The 19,328-nt window shown below is 31.3% G+C and overlaps 1 protein-coding gene and 1 pseudogene across 1 annotated transcript; both read left to right on the top strand.

The window, feature by feature from the left end:
• The first annotated feature begins 1,654 nt into the window (after window positions 1-1,654).
• LOC105621289 lies at window positions 1,655-10,052 on the top strand (annotated as a pseudogene).
• A 3,418-nt stretch (window positions 10,053-13,470) lies between these two features.
• On the top strand, window positions 13,471-18,904 carry LOC105621290 (fructose-1,6-bisphosphatase 1). The gene is made up of 4 exons (XM_012202755.1): window positions 13,471-13,646; window positions 15,380-15,844; window positions 17,308-17,497; window positions 18,713-18,904. The coding sequence occupies exons 1-4, from the start codon at window positions 13,471-13,473 to the stop codon at window positions 18,902-18,904; spliced, it is 1,023 nt and encodes a 340-aa protein (XP_012058145.1).
• The last annotated feature ends 424 nt before the right edge of the window (window positions 18,905-19,328 follow it).

Genomic DNA, 19,328 nt, shown 5'->3' on the forward strand with positions numbered 1-19,328 from the left:
AACTTATACTATATATATTATTATATATATATATATATAATAATAAGTAATAATAATAATAATAATAATAATATAATATAATATATATATTTAATTCTTATATTACTTCTAAAACAATAATACAAAACAATAATAAATATCTATGTAAAACTTTATTTGGATCTATTTCCTCGTTTAAAAATTATTGACCTGCAGTAAAATATTTATTTTACTGCATAAAACCATTATAAGCAATTAAATTATCTGTTGCTTTGTTTGCAGTTAGCAGAACGCATTTCACTGCTAATATCATCAACATTTTTTAGAATTGACTGATTTAGCTATTTTTGGCTGATTATTTTATACATTTTTACCTAATATTGTTATGAAAACATTAACAAAACATTCTTAATTTAATTTAACTATCATTTTTTATTTAATAAATATTTATTTACCGTAAGTGAATGTTAAATTAGTACTACTATATATTCAAACGAAATAAATATTTATTAAAATATAGTATGTTTTTCTCAGTATATTCTATGAAAACAACTTCTTGTTGTTTTAAATAACAAAGAAAGATAAAATAAAAACAGATTAATTTGCATAACTGTGAAATGTATCCTACATATTACATTACATATCATATTACATTACATTCTATATTTACAATTAATACACTTTAACAATATATTGTAAACAAATTTATATTGGCTAGTATTTATAAAAATCATTTTTTGATCAAATTTTTGAACATTGTCGAATTTTATACAGAAGGATGTGGCGCATTGCTTTAAAAAAATTGCAATAAAGACCAAATTAGTCAATATATATATTTTTTAATTCAGACGATGAATTTTCACATTAATGTTAATAGCAAATAATCGATATATATTATATAATTATATATTATATAATTATATATTATATAATTGTTGATAAAATGTAAGAAGTTTGTTGTATCTTTTGGCCTCTGAATGCTGACTAATTCGACTCGTGTAGACTCATTAAAGCTTCGAACCTTCGATAGACTGCACCGTTTTTCTCCGACACAAAAAAAAAAAAGAAAAGGAAAAAAAGAGAAAAAAGAAATGGTGAGTAAAGTTACACGGCAAAAGTTGCTTCATCAGGCGTTTCCTGCATTTGGAACTAATAACAAATCTGTCGTGTCACGGGGTGATCGCAGAGGAAAGAAGGGGGTGAAATATGACCTATTTTCGTCACTCTCCGGATTGAAAGTATTTCCGACATCCGAGGGTTAAGCTAAGACGAGAAAATGTCGAACGGGAAACGAACACGGGGAGAGGGTGAAAAACGGGGCGTTCGGTTCGTCGTCGTCATCGTCATCGTCGTCGTCGTGCTTTGCTCATACTTTGCTATAACGTGAACTGACGTATATCGATATAGAGGCGTCGCGTGTTTCGGTCCAGCGCTGAGTCTCCTCGCGATAACCATAACTCGATAACCATAACTCTTGGAAAATCCCTCTATTGCGTGCTTTACAACTTATACAAAGCCCGAATTGTTAGCCTAAGACGAACGACCGCCTTGTAAATATCACGTGGTCGCTCCTTCGTCTATGACTGCGAGCGCTATGTATACAGTACACGTAACTAGAATTGCGAACTCTGTGATTAAAAGCAATTTCGTGTAAATAAGCTTCTCCTTAACGACAATGTTAATTACTGAAACAGGAGAGTAAATTTGACCTGACAATACAAAATACATTTAAAAAAAAATACTAAATTTTAATAAATATTTGTTTAAATAGTTCTAAGTGAATATTTAAATGTATTAACATATATTATAAATATATAACATATTATAAATATATAACATATATTTATTTGATACAAAAACCATTTGATTTAACTATCATTTTTTATTGAATAAATATTTATTTATTGTAAGCAAATAAATATTTTACTTTGTTAGTACGATTCAAAGAAATTTGTATTAAGATTTAATAATTTCTTATCAGTGTAGTTTAATATAATTTAACATAAATTTAAAAATAAAAGTATATTCATTTAATAATTAAATTATTCTTTGTTAAACTTCAAGAGCTCATTCGATTTTGTTAATTTTTTTCTCCGTTTTTAGACTCACTGCATTCGCAAGCAGTAATTTTAAGGAACGGTAATTTTATATGCAGAATAGTCAAAGAATTAATCCTTCTGTCACTAAATAATAATAAGAAATACTTCGCGTTAATTTCTCCACCATATTTTAATCTCTTACTCGAGATTAAAATTCCGAATTTTGGTCTTTCATGTTTTACAGAGCATAATATGCACACAGGAAGTTGAATAGTCTTATTCGTGTCTTAAATTCCATGCGCATGGTACGCGATATTTTTCCATTAGTCTAAACTAATATTCTGAATCATGTATTTGTTGAATAAACACGAGTTTCGTTGCCATAAATAATCGCAAAACGTAACCGCATACATATTGAACGCGTTGAATCGATAAGCGAGGGCGTTCGGTAGCATCGTTTATGAATACATAGTTGATATATTTTTATACTTGGATACTTTTGCAAAATAAAAAAAATCAAGAGATTGATAAAATACATATGATATGTGCTAGAATTCTTACTCGCAAATCAATTGACATTTGCTAATATCAAAAGTATAAAGACAAAGTCGTGCAAAGTCAGCTGTGAGTTACTCGATCGAATATAATGAAATGAAAGATGCGGAAAACGAAATGCGCAGCCGATCAAGGATATTCCCGGTCCGAAAGCATTGCCTTTCCTTGGCAATTGATTTAGATTCCTACCATACATAAGTAAGAGAATCTGTCATGAAAGCGGATTCGAAACACGCGTTGAGATTTTTATCGATACTTAAACTAAATAACAACAGCTGACTAACATTTTATATTAAATTATACTATAAAATGTTGTAACTATATTTATAAAATTATTGTTTGATATATATATATATATATATATGTATATATATTTATATTATTTACTAACATTATAGCAATAATAAAAATAATGCTCTTGATACCATAATTATTTTACTATGCAATTATAATCACAAATACGATATATTTTTCTCTCACAATCAGTGTATAATATATTTCCTCTGTTTCTTAATTATATTTCGTGTATGTGTAAACGACAATTATTGGCGTAAATGGTGCAGGTGGATATGGCAAAGTACATCTTAAAACGCAATTGTACACTAAAAAAAGATTAGCTGCTACAGAAAATTAAATGGTAAAATATGGTACAGAATTTTTTGGCTGTTGCAGCAGCTTAATGAGAATGGATGCTGCATAATCAGTATGGTGACATTGTCAAATTAGACAAAATTGATAATCCTGGCAATCGACCATTTTTCTACTCTCACTGGAGCTAAAATGTATCGGGTGGAAAGCACGTGGTTGCCGATTGCTATGGAGACTTTTTATATTACGATCGCAAAAACAGAAAAAGAAATACATCTTCAATGGACAACCTTGCAACAAGGTCAGTAAAATATCTTGATAGAAATGTACACAGTGAAAAACATTTTGTATTTCTATTAAAAATGGTCCAATCATTTCTTTGTTAAAATTTTGTGTAGAATTTTTAACATATCCTAATATTAATTTAACATTGTATTGCTTGCACATTTTTTTGTGTTAAATTGATATTCAACATTCCTTAATAGTGAAATAACATAATTTATGAATATCTAACAATGTATTTAAAATGTAAATTCTAAGACAAAGGAATAAAGTACGTGTTAATTTAACATGTTACATATGTAACACTGACACCATTTGTAAACAAATTGCAAAAGCATAATTTTTCAATAAAATTAATATTTATGACTTATTAGATTAATACGTATTGTATTCCTTTATTTTAGAATTTACATTTGAAATACATTGTTAAAAAGTAACAGTTACAGTAGTTAGTTATAGTTACAGTAATAGTTAAGTAATAGTTAAGTAATATGTTAGAAAATAACACAAATATATAAAAAGTTAATATAACAAATTTTTGGTATTGACATTTTATATAATATTTGTGTCACTTTCTAAGATATTAATCTTGTGTTAGGTTAACACGTTTGAGTGGATCATGAAATGTTTTAAATTAACACAACCTTTCCAACTATGTAATCATCAAGAGAGAAAAAATGTCTCTTTTTTTCACAAGATATATAATACTATATCTTGATTCCTAACCGTACCTCTTTATAATTCGATGACGTAATAATGAAAACTTCTCTTTAAAAATATCCTTTAAAAAATCCTGGAATAAAATTACTTATATAGAAAGAAGCTTGTTAAGTTCCACGCTAGATAAATATCTAGGTATAAGTGATAGTATACGAGTATCTTATGTGTACAAAGAGCGTCCTAGTTTCGCTGTGCTCCCTCGTTACCCGTCTATTATTAAGATATTAAAAAACTTGAAAAAATAGAAAAAGTGCAAGCACGATTTCATTAAACGGTCTTTTCAGCTTACGAATCGTAATATTCTTCCGCTTATCTCTGATCGCTTCAACCATCTACGTGATTTGCGTCACAACTAGTTTCGAACAGAGTTATGTCGTACTAAATTGTTAGATTAATAACGTATTAGCTATTATGACTTGCGAGATTGCAACATGGATAAATGCACACGTTCCCGATGCAGTACGTCAGATATATGGTCAAGCGCGAAGGTCGTCGATATCCCGAAAATTCGTCAGAATACAGGAACACGAGCTGACGAAGCAACCCTCCACCCCATCGGTATCCTAATTCTCTCTCTCTCCCTCTCTCTCCCTCTCTCTCTCTCTCTATATATATATCTATCTATCTATCACTGTCTCTCTATCTCTCCTATGTCCTGTACGGTCGATAGTTCAGCGAGTGTATAGAGAGCCACATAGACTAAACACAGAGGCCTACATAAATTGCGTACGATGTAACATCTCGTCTCTCGGTGAAAAGGGCGCTCTTAGCCAGGGCAAATTGTGGCACGACTTTCGATCGAAAGTCAATCCGCACATGATGCAACCGCGAATGATCAAGGCACACGTGTCGCAGATCAGCGAGGTGGCCAGCGAATTCATAGAGAAAATACGAGCACGAAATTACGGGATCCTGAAACCCTGGAATTGCCGAGCGTCTTCACCAACGAATTGCTGAAATGGATCTTAGAGTGTAAGTGATACCGAATGAGATATTTACACCACTAATGTTTTGCGCTTCTCTTCGAAAATGGAGCATCTAGAACGTAGATGTACGTATGTAAGTCTTGCTTGTAACAATGGAATTGATGAATTAGCTCGCACTCCAAATTCAATGCACTGCGGCATTGTACATTCGAGTGTGAATCATAATGCATTTATCAACGGTATGACAAGAGAGATACAATTGAAAGTTAAAAATACATCGCTCTATTTTTCAATATTAAAATTCGTCAGTCAATTAACGATCATTACCGTTGTGTCGTAATTAATAGCAATATGTTCGATCGCGCTGGATGTCGCGCTAGAGTGCTTGATACCTAATCTTGCCGCAGCCTCGGAGCCGCGAATAATGATTAATTGCATGCACGAGATGTTCGATCTCATGTACTGCATGGAAATTCAGATGTCTCTGTGGAAGATATACAATACGCGGAATCTCAAGAAGTTCTTCCATGTGCTGGATACGCTTAATGGGTAAATATTGAAACTTATACTCGTTACACGTCAGCATATTACTCCAAAACTCCTATATGAATACGCGAATTTGTTACTCCACGTCGTCATTACTGTAATCCTCGATGTGTTTTCTCGATATTCTCATGTCGCGAAGTTAGTTATCAATAATGTATCATGTGTCTCACGTTAATTATTTTCTATTTAGAATAAAATTTAATACGTTTTACGTTATTCTGTTATCCTCTTCTACGTTTCGCTTGCGCATGAATTCATCCTGCAACAAGCCGTAACAAGCTTCAAAACACGACTCATCGTCGCCGTCGTACTCGCAATTTTATTTACGATCTCTTTTAAAATCGCTAGTAAACACATCGAGCAAACTAAAGTATGAAACAATGAATAATAGCACAAATCTACACGAGTGCAGTATATTAGAGAAACTTTTGCATATCGACAAAATAACGGCACAGGTAATGGCGCTCGATATCCTAATGACTAATATGTATATCGTGATAATATGTATATTGATACGGTAAGATTCGAGTTCTTCAAAACAATTCTCACAGTTCGATCTTCTACAAACAAAACATTCTTTTCCGATAGACTAAATATAATAATATAAAATGATAAATGATTCTAATTAAAATAAAAAAGAATCTTTTCATTTTTTTTATGTGACTATATCTGCTATAAGTGTATCTTCGAAATTTTTATTTTTTATTTCCGGCCTTCGAAATTTTTTTATTTTTACTCCCGGTCGAAGTAATATTTTTCACAATAAGAATTAATTATTTATAGATTTTACTGTGTCACTCAATATTAATAAGATCGTTTGAAAATGCGAAAAAGCATCAAATTGTTAAATTGCTAGTCAATGTGCTATTACTGCGGTAGTTTAGTAGAATTAACGTTTCAAAACCGAAAAATCATTTCGACGCGCATTTCAAAGGATTATATAAATATATAGTATATAAGTTCACAGAATCATACAAGCATTTAAGATCCAGCTGGATCGTTTAAGGCATTGATTTCTAGTTTGTTTCATTTTTTTATATATTTAACCACAAACATTTTTTTTAATGCATCGGAAATATTTTAGGCAAAAGAAAGATGATTAATTAATTATATCAAAGTTTCAAAAATGAGGCTAGATTAAATAATAATCTGTTACAGACTGGCAATCTGTCTGGTAGTTTGTTGTATTACATCGCGAATAATTCGGAGGAAAAACTGCGGGAAGAAGTAATGTCCGTGTTACTGGACAAAACATTGCCCATCACGCAAAACGTCCTAAATCAGAAAAGATACGCTAAGGCTTGCATCAAGGAATCCCTTCGATTGTTTCCCATTGCTGTAGCTATTCTTAGAACTATGCAAATGGATGTTTGCATAGGAGGAGGAGGATATAAAATACCGGCAGGAAATGCGTGATGTTTTTCTTTACTTTTATTTATTGTGTACAGTTTAATCCGATAACTAATTAATAACTGTATTATTTATATTTTCGTTGGATTATTAATTAATCCATGAAAAATTAATTATCAATATATTTCATACATTATATTTAAAAAAAAAATCTAAAAAAAATATATATATATATATATATAATAGTCTGAGTAAACATTTATAGTAAATAAATGTTCATTCAATAAAAAGAGAATAAATAATATGAATAAATCAAATTATCATTTGATTTTACTATCATTTTTTAATTCATGGTTTTTATATCAAACAAACATCTGTTCACATTTAGTAAATATTTACTTTAAATTATTCAAACACAAATATTTATTAAAATTAAATATTTTTTTCAGCGTAAGAAAAAAATTCACTTTAAATTACACGATTTACATGAATTGATAAGTTTATCAGGTATACATGTCGCGAAATAAATTACATCAATGAAATCGCATATTCAAATGATTCTCTTTTCTATGCCATCAGTTCGATGTCATGGCTTGCCATTCTCTAATCGTGAATGAGCCCACGCAGTTTTCGAGAACGCAGAAATACATTCCCGAGAGATAGTTGCGGGGTAACACGGAGTTTCCATCAGCCAAGGAGGCGCATCCCTTCGCGTACATGCCTTTCGGATTTGGCTTTCGCACCTGCATTGGTCGACGATTCGCTGAAATGGAACTCGAGACATTACTCTTGACAGTTCGTAAACTTGCTCGTCCTGCTGGTAATTCTATTGCTCAGGGGATTCAGTTTCTGGGATAACGATAACAAGATTTCCATTTCGAAATAACGTGTCTCACATTAAGAACATAACGATGCCAAACAAAAATGTTTTGAATTCCCTGAGCTCTGAATTTTTACAGGCAAAATTAAGATATTTAGGCAAGATTAAGATATTTTGACAAAAATTAATTAATAAGTTCGAATCTCAATTAATAAAATAAATCTTTAAATATATGGGAAGAACTTTAAATACATGGGTTTGAATAAAGTATCTAAAAATTTAGCTAGATATGAAAATAATTTCTGTAGACAATTAAAATAATTATAATGTAATAATTAAATGCTCAAACTGGTTGGTAGAATGTCAAAACTCCATTCAACATTGCTTATCATGTTTGAGTTTCCTACAATTATGTGATCGTCCAACAAAATTATTTTCAAATCTGTATTTAATCTAAATTTTTAAATAAAATCATTCTTTCCGTCTAATGACAAGTAGTCAAAAATTCAGCTATTACTAATAAAATGTTTTCTATTTTTATTTTTTTAGCATAAAGAAAAATTATATATTTCTTTAACATAAAATAATTATATATTATATTATTCATGCTATAGACAATTTCATTCGTTGCTTGTCGTTTAAAAGATTTGTTAAGAAACGGAAAAAACTACTATTATATAATTAGTGGTTGTCCTATTAATCTTATTGTTATATTTCACTCATTCCTATACGCTTTCAAACAGCTGAAGCGAAGTAAATGTCCTTTAAATGAGAAACACGGAAATCTGATTTTTGTTTGTTTTCAATTCACTCGCATGTCTCCGAGAAGAATTCTTCTTTTCACCAATGTTTTATTCATACACGATAAGCATAGATGTTTAATAAGTTGAGAGGTTTAAACGAGTGCACGCGCAAGAATATATCGCATACTGAGACAATAACAGAAACGGACGACATGCTTGCATAATATGCAGATTCTCTTGGAGCGTTGGACTATGCGTGACTGTGCATGGCAGTGCAATAACGATGTTGTGCTCAAGTACGAATTCCCGGAGAGCTAAATATTCTCGCAGATTCTGTTGGCGTCATTCCTTTCCTCGTGAAGAATTGAGAAGCATGATTCCGTAATTTATCCCAGCAGTTTAATATGAACATTAACAAAAATGGCTACTTTTATTTCCGCGGTTAGTGCTCGTGTATATATTTATCTACAAAATACTTGAATATATACGCGAATAGGGTAACTATTAGTCTTTAAGCCAACTTGCTCATTATATTAATCATTAAATATTTTAGCTTTAGTTTTGTTTGCTTGAAATTGATTTTCAATATTTCTTTTTCTTATATATTTTTTTAATCTAAAAAAAATGTTAATATCTTATAATATTCTTAATGGAAATAAAAAATATGTGTTTGTGTATCCCTCTAAGGGGCGATAATTCTATTAATGTATCCTCAATTTCTGTGTTTATTCACGTGACTTTTATACATAACACACTTTCATACTAAAACAAATAATAAATGTAAGCTAATTGTTTAAGTTAATATTATATAAATCATTGTTTTAATCATACTTGCAATTTCAATGTCACCCATAATATAATGGTCTCAGCTCCAACACAATATATTAATAGGAAGAAGCTTAAAATCTTGCGCGGTATTACGAGTTTCACATAAATTCCTCTAAATTGTGATGTATGTATCATTCAAAAATACTTACTGCATTTTAATAATTAAAAAATAGAATATTATATCTTTATTATCGTATATGTACATTAACAATTTAATTAAAAAAATTTTTTTCTTATTTATTTCTACTTTATTTCCTTTATGACTTATTTAAATACAAAAACATACTAATAGGGACAATTATTCTATACCGCTTTACATTATACTATTTTATTAATATTCAAATATATTAGTTTTGCATGTGAGCTAGAAATTTGATTTTTGGCGAAAGAGCCTTCACGCAGAAATTCAGAAGCAATCTTCTAGTGAGAATTACGAGTCTCGGAATCACGCTTTTCAACTGAATAGCTGATTCTCGAAATGGTTTCCAAGCGGAAAAGCCGCGAGAACACGACGCTTGCATACTTCCGGTCGCGCGCAGTACAAATTGCGAAAGGAATATGCTGAAGACGTTTTTGTTTTACTTAGGTCATACGAAATTTCCGGATTGAATAGCATCACGGACCACTCGAGTACGAAAACCGATTTATAAACGCGCTAGTGTCATCGATTTGTTAGATCGTCACAATTGGTGCAAACCTTCCTATGATCGAGCCATATGTTTCATGGAAAAAGATGAGAAAAATGTCAGAGAAACGGCCAGAAAAATATTCCGCCGACATCTTGCGCGATTTTTTCCCTTTAATAATTACGACAAATGTCGGTGCAGCCACTGGTTATACGAGCATCTGACTCGAAGAAGCCCGGCCGAAGCGGTGAAGATATCATCGACCAACCACAATTCTTACAATTTTAATCTACGCCCGAGGACAAAAAGCATTTCGCAGAAATGTCGTAGAGTGGAAGCTACAAATTTTTAGCAAGTTCGTAGAAAAGCACGCGCGTGTATGTGTGAGCTCGGGTCTAAATAGCATAAAAATATAAAAGATATAAAACAAATTGTATTATATTGTATTATAGAAACTTTAATAAATACCGACGTACTTTTTTCCTCCTCATCTTTTATTTATGATAGCCCGAGTGATAGCCTTGGGGGCAACATATTGCGACGTCAATAAAGTTTATTATTTTATACATATTTGCGATGTCAATAAAGTTCAAAAACTATTTATTAATGTTGATGGTTGTTTCAACGAATATTTCGCTTATAGCACTGATGAAAGTTTCTATTAGTTAAAATTATATAAGAAAAAAGAATGAATAATTTGTAACGTAAGGCAGTCACTATATACTCAAGTCGGTAAATTGCCATTATTTAGGCGGATCAGATTCGATCGATTTAACATCATTGCGACACTAATTTCGTTATATATACCATTTAGTTTAATTACATCGCACAGCGTAATAACAGCATTTACAACAAAGCTACGATATTACAGGCCTTATCTATCGCGAGACGCATTCTGGAATTAATTTGAACTCGAAATAACCGCATAATAGAATCTTCAAAATAGATTTGAAATGGGTCGGAATTTCAAGAACATTCCGTATATGTGTATGAGTGCAAATATACGAAAATCGATTTACACTTCGCGATGAGAAGCAATAAAATCATTCTTACGTTACGTCGAATGACGTGCGACACTCTATGTTTCCGCATGGAAGGATAATGCATAATCAGCGAAATGAATCTTAATGCGACCTAGTTCCGGTTTACACGACCCTGATAATACGACTGGATAATAGAATACTATCGTGCATGTGTGAATCTGCAATACTTTTTTTACACTTATCTCTCTGTAGTTTTCGCTTACAAGACTGCAGTATGTAACAAACCTGAATATATTTACATGTGTTACAGAGATGAAAATAATGTGCGGAAAAAGCAAGCCGGATAAGATAAAATGCGGAAAAAACCAGCAACAAATAACTATCGAATAAAATTTACGTATTAACTACGTCATTGTTCGCTTATTTTATGTGATTATCGGTTTCACGAAGGATTTACTCTTTTATAAACCGAAGCGTGACTAACTGATGCGCAGACACGCGCATTAAATTCAACAAATTTTATATATTAAAATGTTAGGTATAACACGTATATATGTACACGAGTGTATGTATTTGTGTAAAATTCACCATCCGCGCGTCAATGAATTAATAAAATATCAATTTGTAGTACGAGAGAAACGAGGAAAGATAAATCAATGGCAGTTTATAATCTCAATGCGAAAATTGACTTCAAACCATCCAAAAATAAACTCTAATGATTATCACGTTTTATAGAACATGAGCAATGTGTTTACAAATCCATATACATATTCATTGCATTCCTATTATATATTTATGGAATAATATATAAACAAATATTAAATAAGTATGATCTCGTTTCCCATTCAATGATATCACGTTATTTAAACGTTATTTCGAAGAATAATTTTATAAACCGGAACTAGGTCGCATATCACCGTTCGCGGTCGAGCAAACGTCGATCGTAAAATAGTCTCACTTCCTGGTAAATCTATACCTTGGAATTTCCTTTTTTAAAAATATTTAGAACAAAATGTTATATATATTTTTAATATTTCTTAGATGCTTAGCTCGTTGCTGCACAACTTTGATATTCCAAAAATATTTTTTAATTAAAAAATTCCTATATATAAAAAATATAAATTCATTTTTTGTATTAATATAATTTTAAATAAAACGTTTCATGAATTTAAATAATACTTTTCAATGTAACAATATAAATAATAATTTGGTATTCTACCTTTTCATATTTGAATATAAATATGGTAATGCCTTTTATCGAGCCGACAGAGATTCTTAGAGTGTAACAAATTATTATTTCTTAATTCTACGATATACGTTTCAACTTCTAGATTTTGGATTCTCCTTAGTACAATAAATTACAATAATATAGAATAAATTAATAAAATACACACACACACACACACACACACACACACACACATATATACGAGTGATTCTTATAAAGCGTATTATGACCGATTGTAACGATTTTTCTTGAAATTGTATAACATTGAGCCTGGTCATGTTGGCTTCTTAATCCATTTTACGTATCATCGAATTGCCAGATTTACTAATTAAAGTGATAAAATTACGTTATTGTATGAATTAAATAATGTGAATTTCTGTTAAAACTTCCATGAAATTAGTAAGTAGAGCACATTAAGAGGTTGATTGTTACAAAGTTGTACTTTGAATGACGGTTGTTATGCAAAATATGATACCGACACAATAAATCTGTTTTCTGTGGTTGAACTACTGTACTGAACATTTTTAAAACTTAAAGTGAGATAAATATACGTTTGTTAAAGTGAAAAAGAGAGTTCAAGAACAGTCTAATGCAGGAACAGAAAACAGACCGTATGTTAGTAAACCTGGCAATTTGATACGTAAAAATGGAGATTAAGAAGGTGTAGCCAACATAATCAGGTCCAATGTTATACAATTTCAAGAAAAATCATTACAATCGCAGTCATAATGCATGCTTTATAAGAATCACTCGTATATATATATATATATATATACATATGTGTGTGTGTGTGTGTGTGTGTGTATTTTATTAATTTATTCTATATTATTGTAATTTTTATTGTACTGAAGAGGACCCAAAATCTAGAAGTTGAAACGTATAGCGTAGAATTAAGAAATAATAATTTGTTACATACTAAGAACCTGTGTGTCGGCTCAATAAAAGGCATTACCATATTTATATTGATTTATTTTTTCTGAGCCTTGTTACTACATTTAATTAATTTCACTTGCGGCGCACTAATAGCTCTCCTTCTCTTGTTTCTAAATTCACCTACTTCATAGAAGAAGTTCACGCTAGAGTGAGCTTCGGAAACTCGAAATATCAATGTTTTCAACTGTTGTGATAACATATTGCTGACTAACTGAGGCCTTACATAATGCGACGCCTCGGAATCACTAGTCTCCGTCGGAACAGCCTAGGTCTCTCACGCCTCTATTTCTCGTTCCGCCCGCTGTTCAAAAAGATACGGTCACGATGACATCAAAAAACACAATTATGGACTCAGACTGCATGACGTTGACGAGATTCATGCTGGCGGAGCAACGCAAGGCACCAATAGCGACCGGTGACCTCACACAGCTATTGAATAGCATACAAACTGCTATAAAAGCTGTCAGCTCGGCCGTGAGGAAAGCTGGTATCGCTAACATGTGAGTAAATCAGTAAATATGAGTCTCCGAAATTGGACGAAAACTAATCTCGCCAACGTTTGCGAGGAAAATGCAAACATAACGCGCGCGTGGAATGTGTGCGATTCGTCGTTTTTCGCATGGCCGAATAGGCGAAAAAGGAGCAGCGCGAGAGAAGCGGAAAACATTTCGTGACCTCGTAAACTAGACGTCCTAATGGCACATTTAAGCGACAGAGATAGAGACACTTTACGAGATATTCAAATTAATCTAATTATAATTTGTAATCTTCATGAGTTCGAAACTACGCTGCTTTACGACTATACATTTTACATTTTACGCGCAAATACATCTTCCGACTTGCAACGGTTTAAGTCACTTTGTGACAAGATCGCTTTGTGACTGTCAAATGGAATTGGATTTTCATATATTATATCCGACGGATGTAGTTTATGCGATTTTACATTTTCACCCGGCACACAACGGTCAAAATTTAACATGCGGAGAGACTCGGACCAATACATGTACAATGTGTAAAGTCTTCGTAGTGTCGTGGCTAACGTTTACTCTCAACTGGCGCACGTCTCTTTATTTTATTCAAATGTATTCGGCAGTAGTATAGTCTCATACATTTACCGTCGTGCTCAAGCTGCCAATACATGCCAGTAAACATTAATCTCTACGCCCTGACAATTCTGTAACCTTGCATGTAAATAACATATAAATGATTTCCCATTATTACAGTGTCTGCGGTACACACCGCACAGCATGAATAAAACAATTTCATGACTGGTCGCTCTCCATCGACCTCTGAAACAAACTTGCCTTATCAATAATCTGACGGAGCTTTGAACTGTATGAATTAAGATAACCGTAATGAAATTAATAAATAATTTTATATAAAGGCAAATAGGAATTAATAAAGAGAGATTAGATTTATTAATTCTTATTTGCCTTTATGTTTATATAAAATTAACTTCAAATTTTTGTAACGTAATTAAAAATTATTTTTCCATATAATTTTCTATATAATTAAAAATTATGTATTTCTTATTTGAACATAAGTTCATTTTCATAATATCTATTGAATTATTATCTATTGAATAAATATCTATTGAATAAATCATTATTTTAAATTTGTACAAAACAATTGATTCTAATAATAATTTATTTTCTAAATAAAAGTTTTATATTCCTTTTACAATCTTTAATGTATTTATTATTTAAAAATACAAAAAACAATGTCTTTTTCATTGTTTTAAATAATAATTTGTTCCACAAATTCTTCCTTTAATTTTATAATAATTTTATTTTTTTTTCATAGAAAAAATTTTAACTGCCCGTTTCAAATATTAATCGAAACCTTCTGTATTGAAGTTCGTAAATCTTCCCTCTTGAAAAGAAAATCTTCTCTCTTGAAAATTTTAAATCTCTGGAGAATCTTTCCTTCAACATGATTCAATATCTATATGTTCAAAGTTCTTAAAAATTTCTACATCTTATTATTAAATAAATAAAGATAATATATTAAGAGATATAAATATATCATCTTATACACACATTAAAATATTATTCAAAACAATTGAAATTTTCAAAAAATTTAAATAATATTTGAAATTACTTTTATCATATATTTTTGTGTAATCGAAGTTCTTCAAGTCTATTACCAACCAGAACTAATCGAATCAGCTACGTAATGTTCGTTTAGGCATATTAACCAGTTAAACGCACACGACACATCGTTATTCATTCAGGTATGGCATCGCCGGCAACACCAATATTCAGGGCGAGGAAGTCAAGAAGCTGGACATCCTGAGCAACGAGCTCTTTATCAATATGCTGACATCCTCTTTCACCACATGTGTACTCATAAGCGAGGAGAATCAACACGCCATTGAAGTGGAAACGGAGAAGAGCGGCAAATACGTCGTGTCGTTTGACCCGCTTGACGGCTCGTCCAACATTGACTGCTTGGTCTCAGTGGGTTCGATCTTTGGAATTTACAAAAAACTTGAACAGTCCGGAAACTCCACATTACAAACCGCTCTGCAACCAGGAAGAAACTTGGTTGCGGCCGGATACGCTCTATACGGATCAGCGACTATGATAGTGCTCTCGATCGGTCAAGGCGTTAATGGATTTACATACGATCCAGCCATTGGAGAATTTATACTGACCGAAAGAGACATGCGTATGCCCGATAGAGGCAATATATATAGGTAGGATAAAAAGAAAGATCTTCATTTCTACCAATGTACGCATATAAGATTTTACAATCAGAGCCTGTACTGCTTGCTATAGTTAGATCAGGTACCGTAAATGTAGGTGATTTGGAACAGTGCAGGTAACTTGGGACAGCATACTTTTGTTAAATTCAATCGTAGTATCCATCCATTTTCTAAAAAAAAGGGTTTCTAAAAAAAGTTTAAATTTTAAATTTTTTTTAATGACTCATGAATGGATATCATGACTGAATTTAACAAAAGTACATGCTGTCCCAAGTTACCTATACGGATCTAAGTCATCTACATTTGCGATACTGATGCAATAGTGACAAATTATTGGCCCAGTATTGACTAAGTACTGGATGACAACTCGGCCTAATATTGGCAGATGGTACTGATTCAGTTTATTTTAACCAGTCATTTGCCAGTGATGATCAAGAAGATGGTAGACAGAATCATAACCATCAATTGACAGACTTAGCGTTGATTTCATTGTAAGCTGCTAGCACTCTATATAGATAAAGTAATTTTAATCTCAATTTAACTTTTTATCTTTTTCTGTTCTAAGACTTATAACTGTAGTTCTAGGACTTATTACCGTCTATCAATGTAATTTAATTTTAATCTCGGTTCAACCGGCTTCAACTAACTTCATCTTTTTCTAGTTTTAACAATTAAAAAAAGATAAAAAGTATAAGTTGAACCGAGATTAAAATTAATCTTCATTGAATAGAAACGGGTAATAGAAAAAGATAACGAATAAATTAAATTAAGATTGACCCTTATACACGATGACTCATTTGTATTCTGCATTTCTAATTCTTTTCGAAAAACTGGGAGCATTAAGTAATTGGTTGTAAGTTATAACATTTATATACAATTTTAAGTGCACGTAAGAATCATTTAATAATTTTAGTTTATTTGTTAAAGTGATGAAATTTAACTCGAGATACGAATGATCCATCGTATGAAGTAAAGGAAAATTATGTGTACTAAGGCTCAAGAAATACATCAAGCCAAGAGAAAGTCAAATATAAGTTTATCTTGACGTCAGTTAAGTTAAAATGATGATTTTTGATTATAAAATTGGATTGTTTATAGACGTTAAGAATCAAAATAAAGACATTTTAATTTTTTGTTGTTTGTTTGTTTCTTGAGAGGTTAAAGTTCATCTACATTAGTATATAGAAATGGAGAAAAGAGAGAGATAAAGAAATTAAAGCTATAGAATGAAATATGCTCGGCAAACAATTTCGATGACTAACATCCGCATCGCGAGAAATGCACCGAAATTGCCACGAGATTTCGAGAAATTATGAAATCAAATATAGTCAATGTAATCACGACAGAATCAATATGTTGAGTTCAAATTAACTTTTTATTACACGACGAAATTACATCTTTTTTGAGACTCGGTCATTACTGATCGCACTGAAATCACGTATGATTATTTACAGTATTAATGAAGGCAACGAGAGTACGTGGGACTCGTCTATTAAGGAATATATACGTTCTAAAAAATATCCCGCAACCGGGAAACCCTACAGTGCCAGATACGTGGGCTCCATGGTCGCCGACGTACACAGAACGATTAAATACGGCGGTATCTTTTTGTATCCTGCGAGCAAGAGCAATCCCAATGGCAAGGTAATTTCGCGATGATTTTCTCAACTTTCTGTCGAACTAATTATTTGATGAAGAAAACAAATCAAGCATAATCAACACAAGAACAATCAAAACATACAAAGGAAAAGAACAAAACAAATACAAAAACAATGAAAACAAGACAAATCCAACAGCAATAATAACAGTATATTACGATATATTTCGCATCATCCCATTTATCTTCATCGCAGTCGTCAATAATGTTTTCTTTTTGATTCTCTCTTTTCACTTCGATTATTATTAACACTTCTGATCTCGCTCTTATCATCACAGACGGATTGAGTAATAATAAAACCCGCTGTAAAAACTTTGCCTTATAAACAATTGTTTACCATTTATCCGATAAATGTGCAGGAAAATATTGGACTTCAAAAATTATTTTATTTAGGCACAATATAAATATCTGGTTCAAACTTAAATTAATGCATTCCTGATTTCTACATAAATTTCTGTAAAATTTATCGAATTTTGCGTATTATTCGTCCCGATAAACGTAAATACGAGCTCTCTATCAGAAGACCGATACCAGGGTCAGAATTTTAAGAGAACGTATATTTATTGATAATCAACTTACGTAATATTACGCTTCAATTTATAGCATTATTTACGCATAATATAACATTATTATAATATTATTAAATATTTTTCATCTATTCTTACATATCAAATACGAAAATTATAATAAATCAAATTATCCACTGAGAGAAAAGTGTTTGGTAATTGGTTATGATTTTAATTGCATGATAAAATAATTGTGGTCAGAAGCTCCATTTTTATGGTTTTAATATAGGTTAATGTTATATATAGTATAACTTTATATGTCTCTTCTCTTAAAAAATTGTATTATATAATAATCTACGATAATTTCAAATATTAATATAAAGATATTAAAATATCAATAATAAATAATAAATAGAATAAGCATTTTTATTCAATAAATGCAATCGCAATTATAGTAAATATAACTATTTTCTCAACCCATTCGCTTACTATATTTATTGATAATAATACTAAAAAATATATTAAGAAAAAACTTCAGAAAAGACTAATTTTCAAGCAGTATATATGACTATATTATTACAAATATACAGTTGAAAAAAAATGACTATAAATTATAATTAAATTATTATAATAATTGTAACCATTCTTTTCTCTCAGCGTGCGACTGATATTCATTTCGTAATTTCATAATTCCAGTTACGACTTCTGTACGAATGCGTACCGATGGCTTTCATAGTTAAGGAAGCCGGCGGTCTGGCGACAAACGGAAAAATTAATATTCTAGATATCGTTCCGGAAAACATTCATCAGAGATCACCCATTTTTTTGGGCTCCAAAGACGACGTTAACGACGTAATGACGTTTATAAGAAATAAGGCCGAGCGATGAAAACGAAGAAATATTCTCTTTCAAATATTTATACAATCGAGTGTTGCACACCTCTTTTACGACAGATTGTTATTTTGTAATATTTTGCAATAAAGATTTTATTAAACCATCTACGTTTTAACTATTTCATCAAATGATTCCACAGTTTAAATGCCTGAATAATTCGTTATCGCCGAAAAGTAACGCCACACGAAAAATAAATTAATAACAATTAATTAGTAGAAATTATAGTCACACAGCGCAGAAATGTAATAAATCTCACGTCATCAAGCGCTTTTACAGGTGATTACGAATAATTACGGGTGATTGTTGGCAAATCCGTTAAATCCGAAAATTCATCATGTTCTGAGCGGAGACTCGAATTACGCTAAACGTTAACTCGTCGGATTATTTAATTTATTCGGCGCACATGTGAATCCAAATT

This window comes from Atta cephalotes (assembly GCF_000143395.1).
Source record: "Atta cephalotes unplaced genomic scaffold scaffold00032, whole genome shotgun sequence".
Classification (NCBI taxonomy): domain Eukaryota; kingdom Metazoa; phylum Arthropoda; class Insecta; order Hymenoptera; family Formicidae; genus Atta; species Atta cephalotes.

Bases quoted from the DNA above. Each gene is read 5' to 3' on its own strand.
- LOC105621290 (XM_012202755.1), top strand. From the start codon at position 13,471: ATGACATCAAAAAACACAATTATGGACTCAGACTGCATGACGTTGACG. The intron at 13,647-15,379 runs GTGAGTAAATCA...TTATTCATTCAG, and splicing joins AAAGCTGGTATCGCTAACAT to GTATGGCATCGCCGGCAACA. The intron at 17,498-18,712 runs GTAATTTCGCGA...TCATAATTCCAG, and splicing joins AGAGCAATCCCAATGGCAAG to TTACGACTTCTGTACGAATG.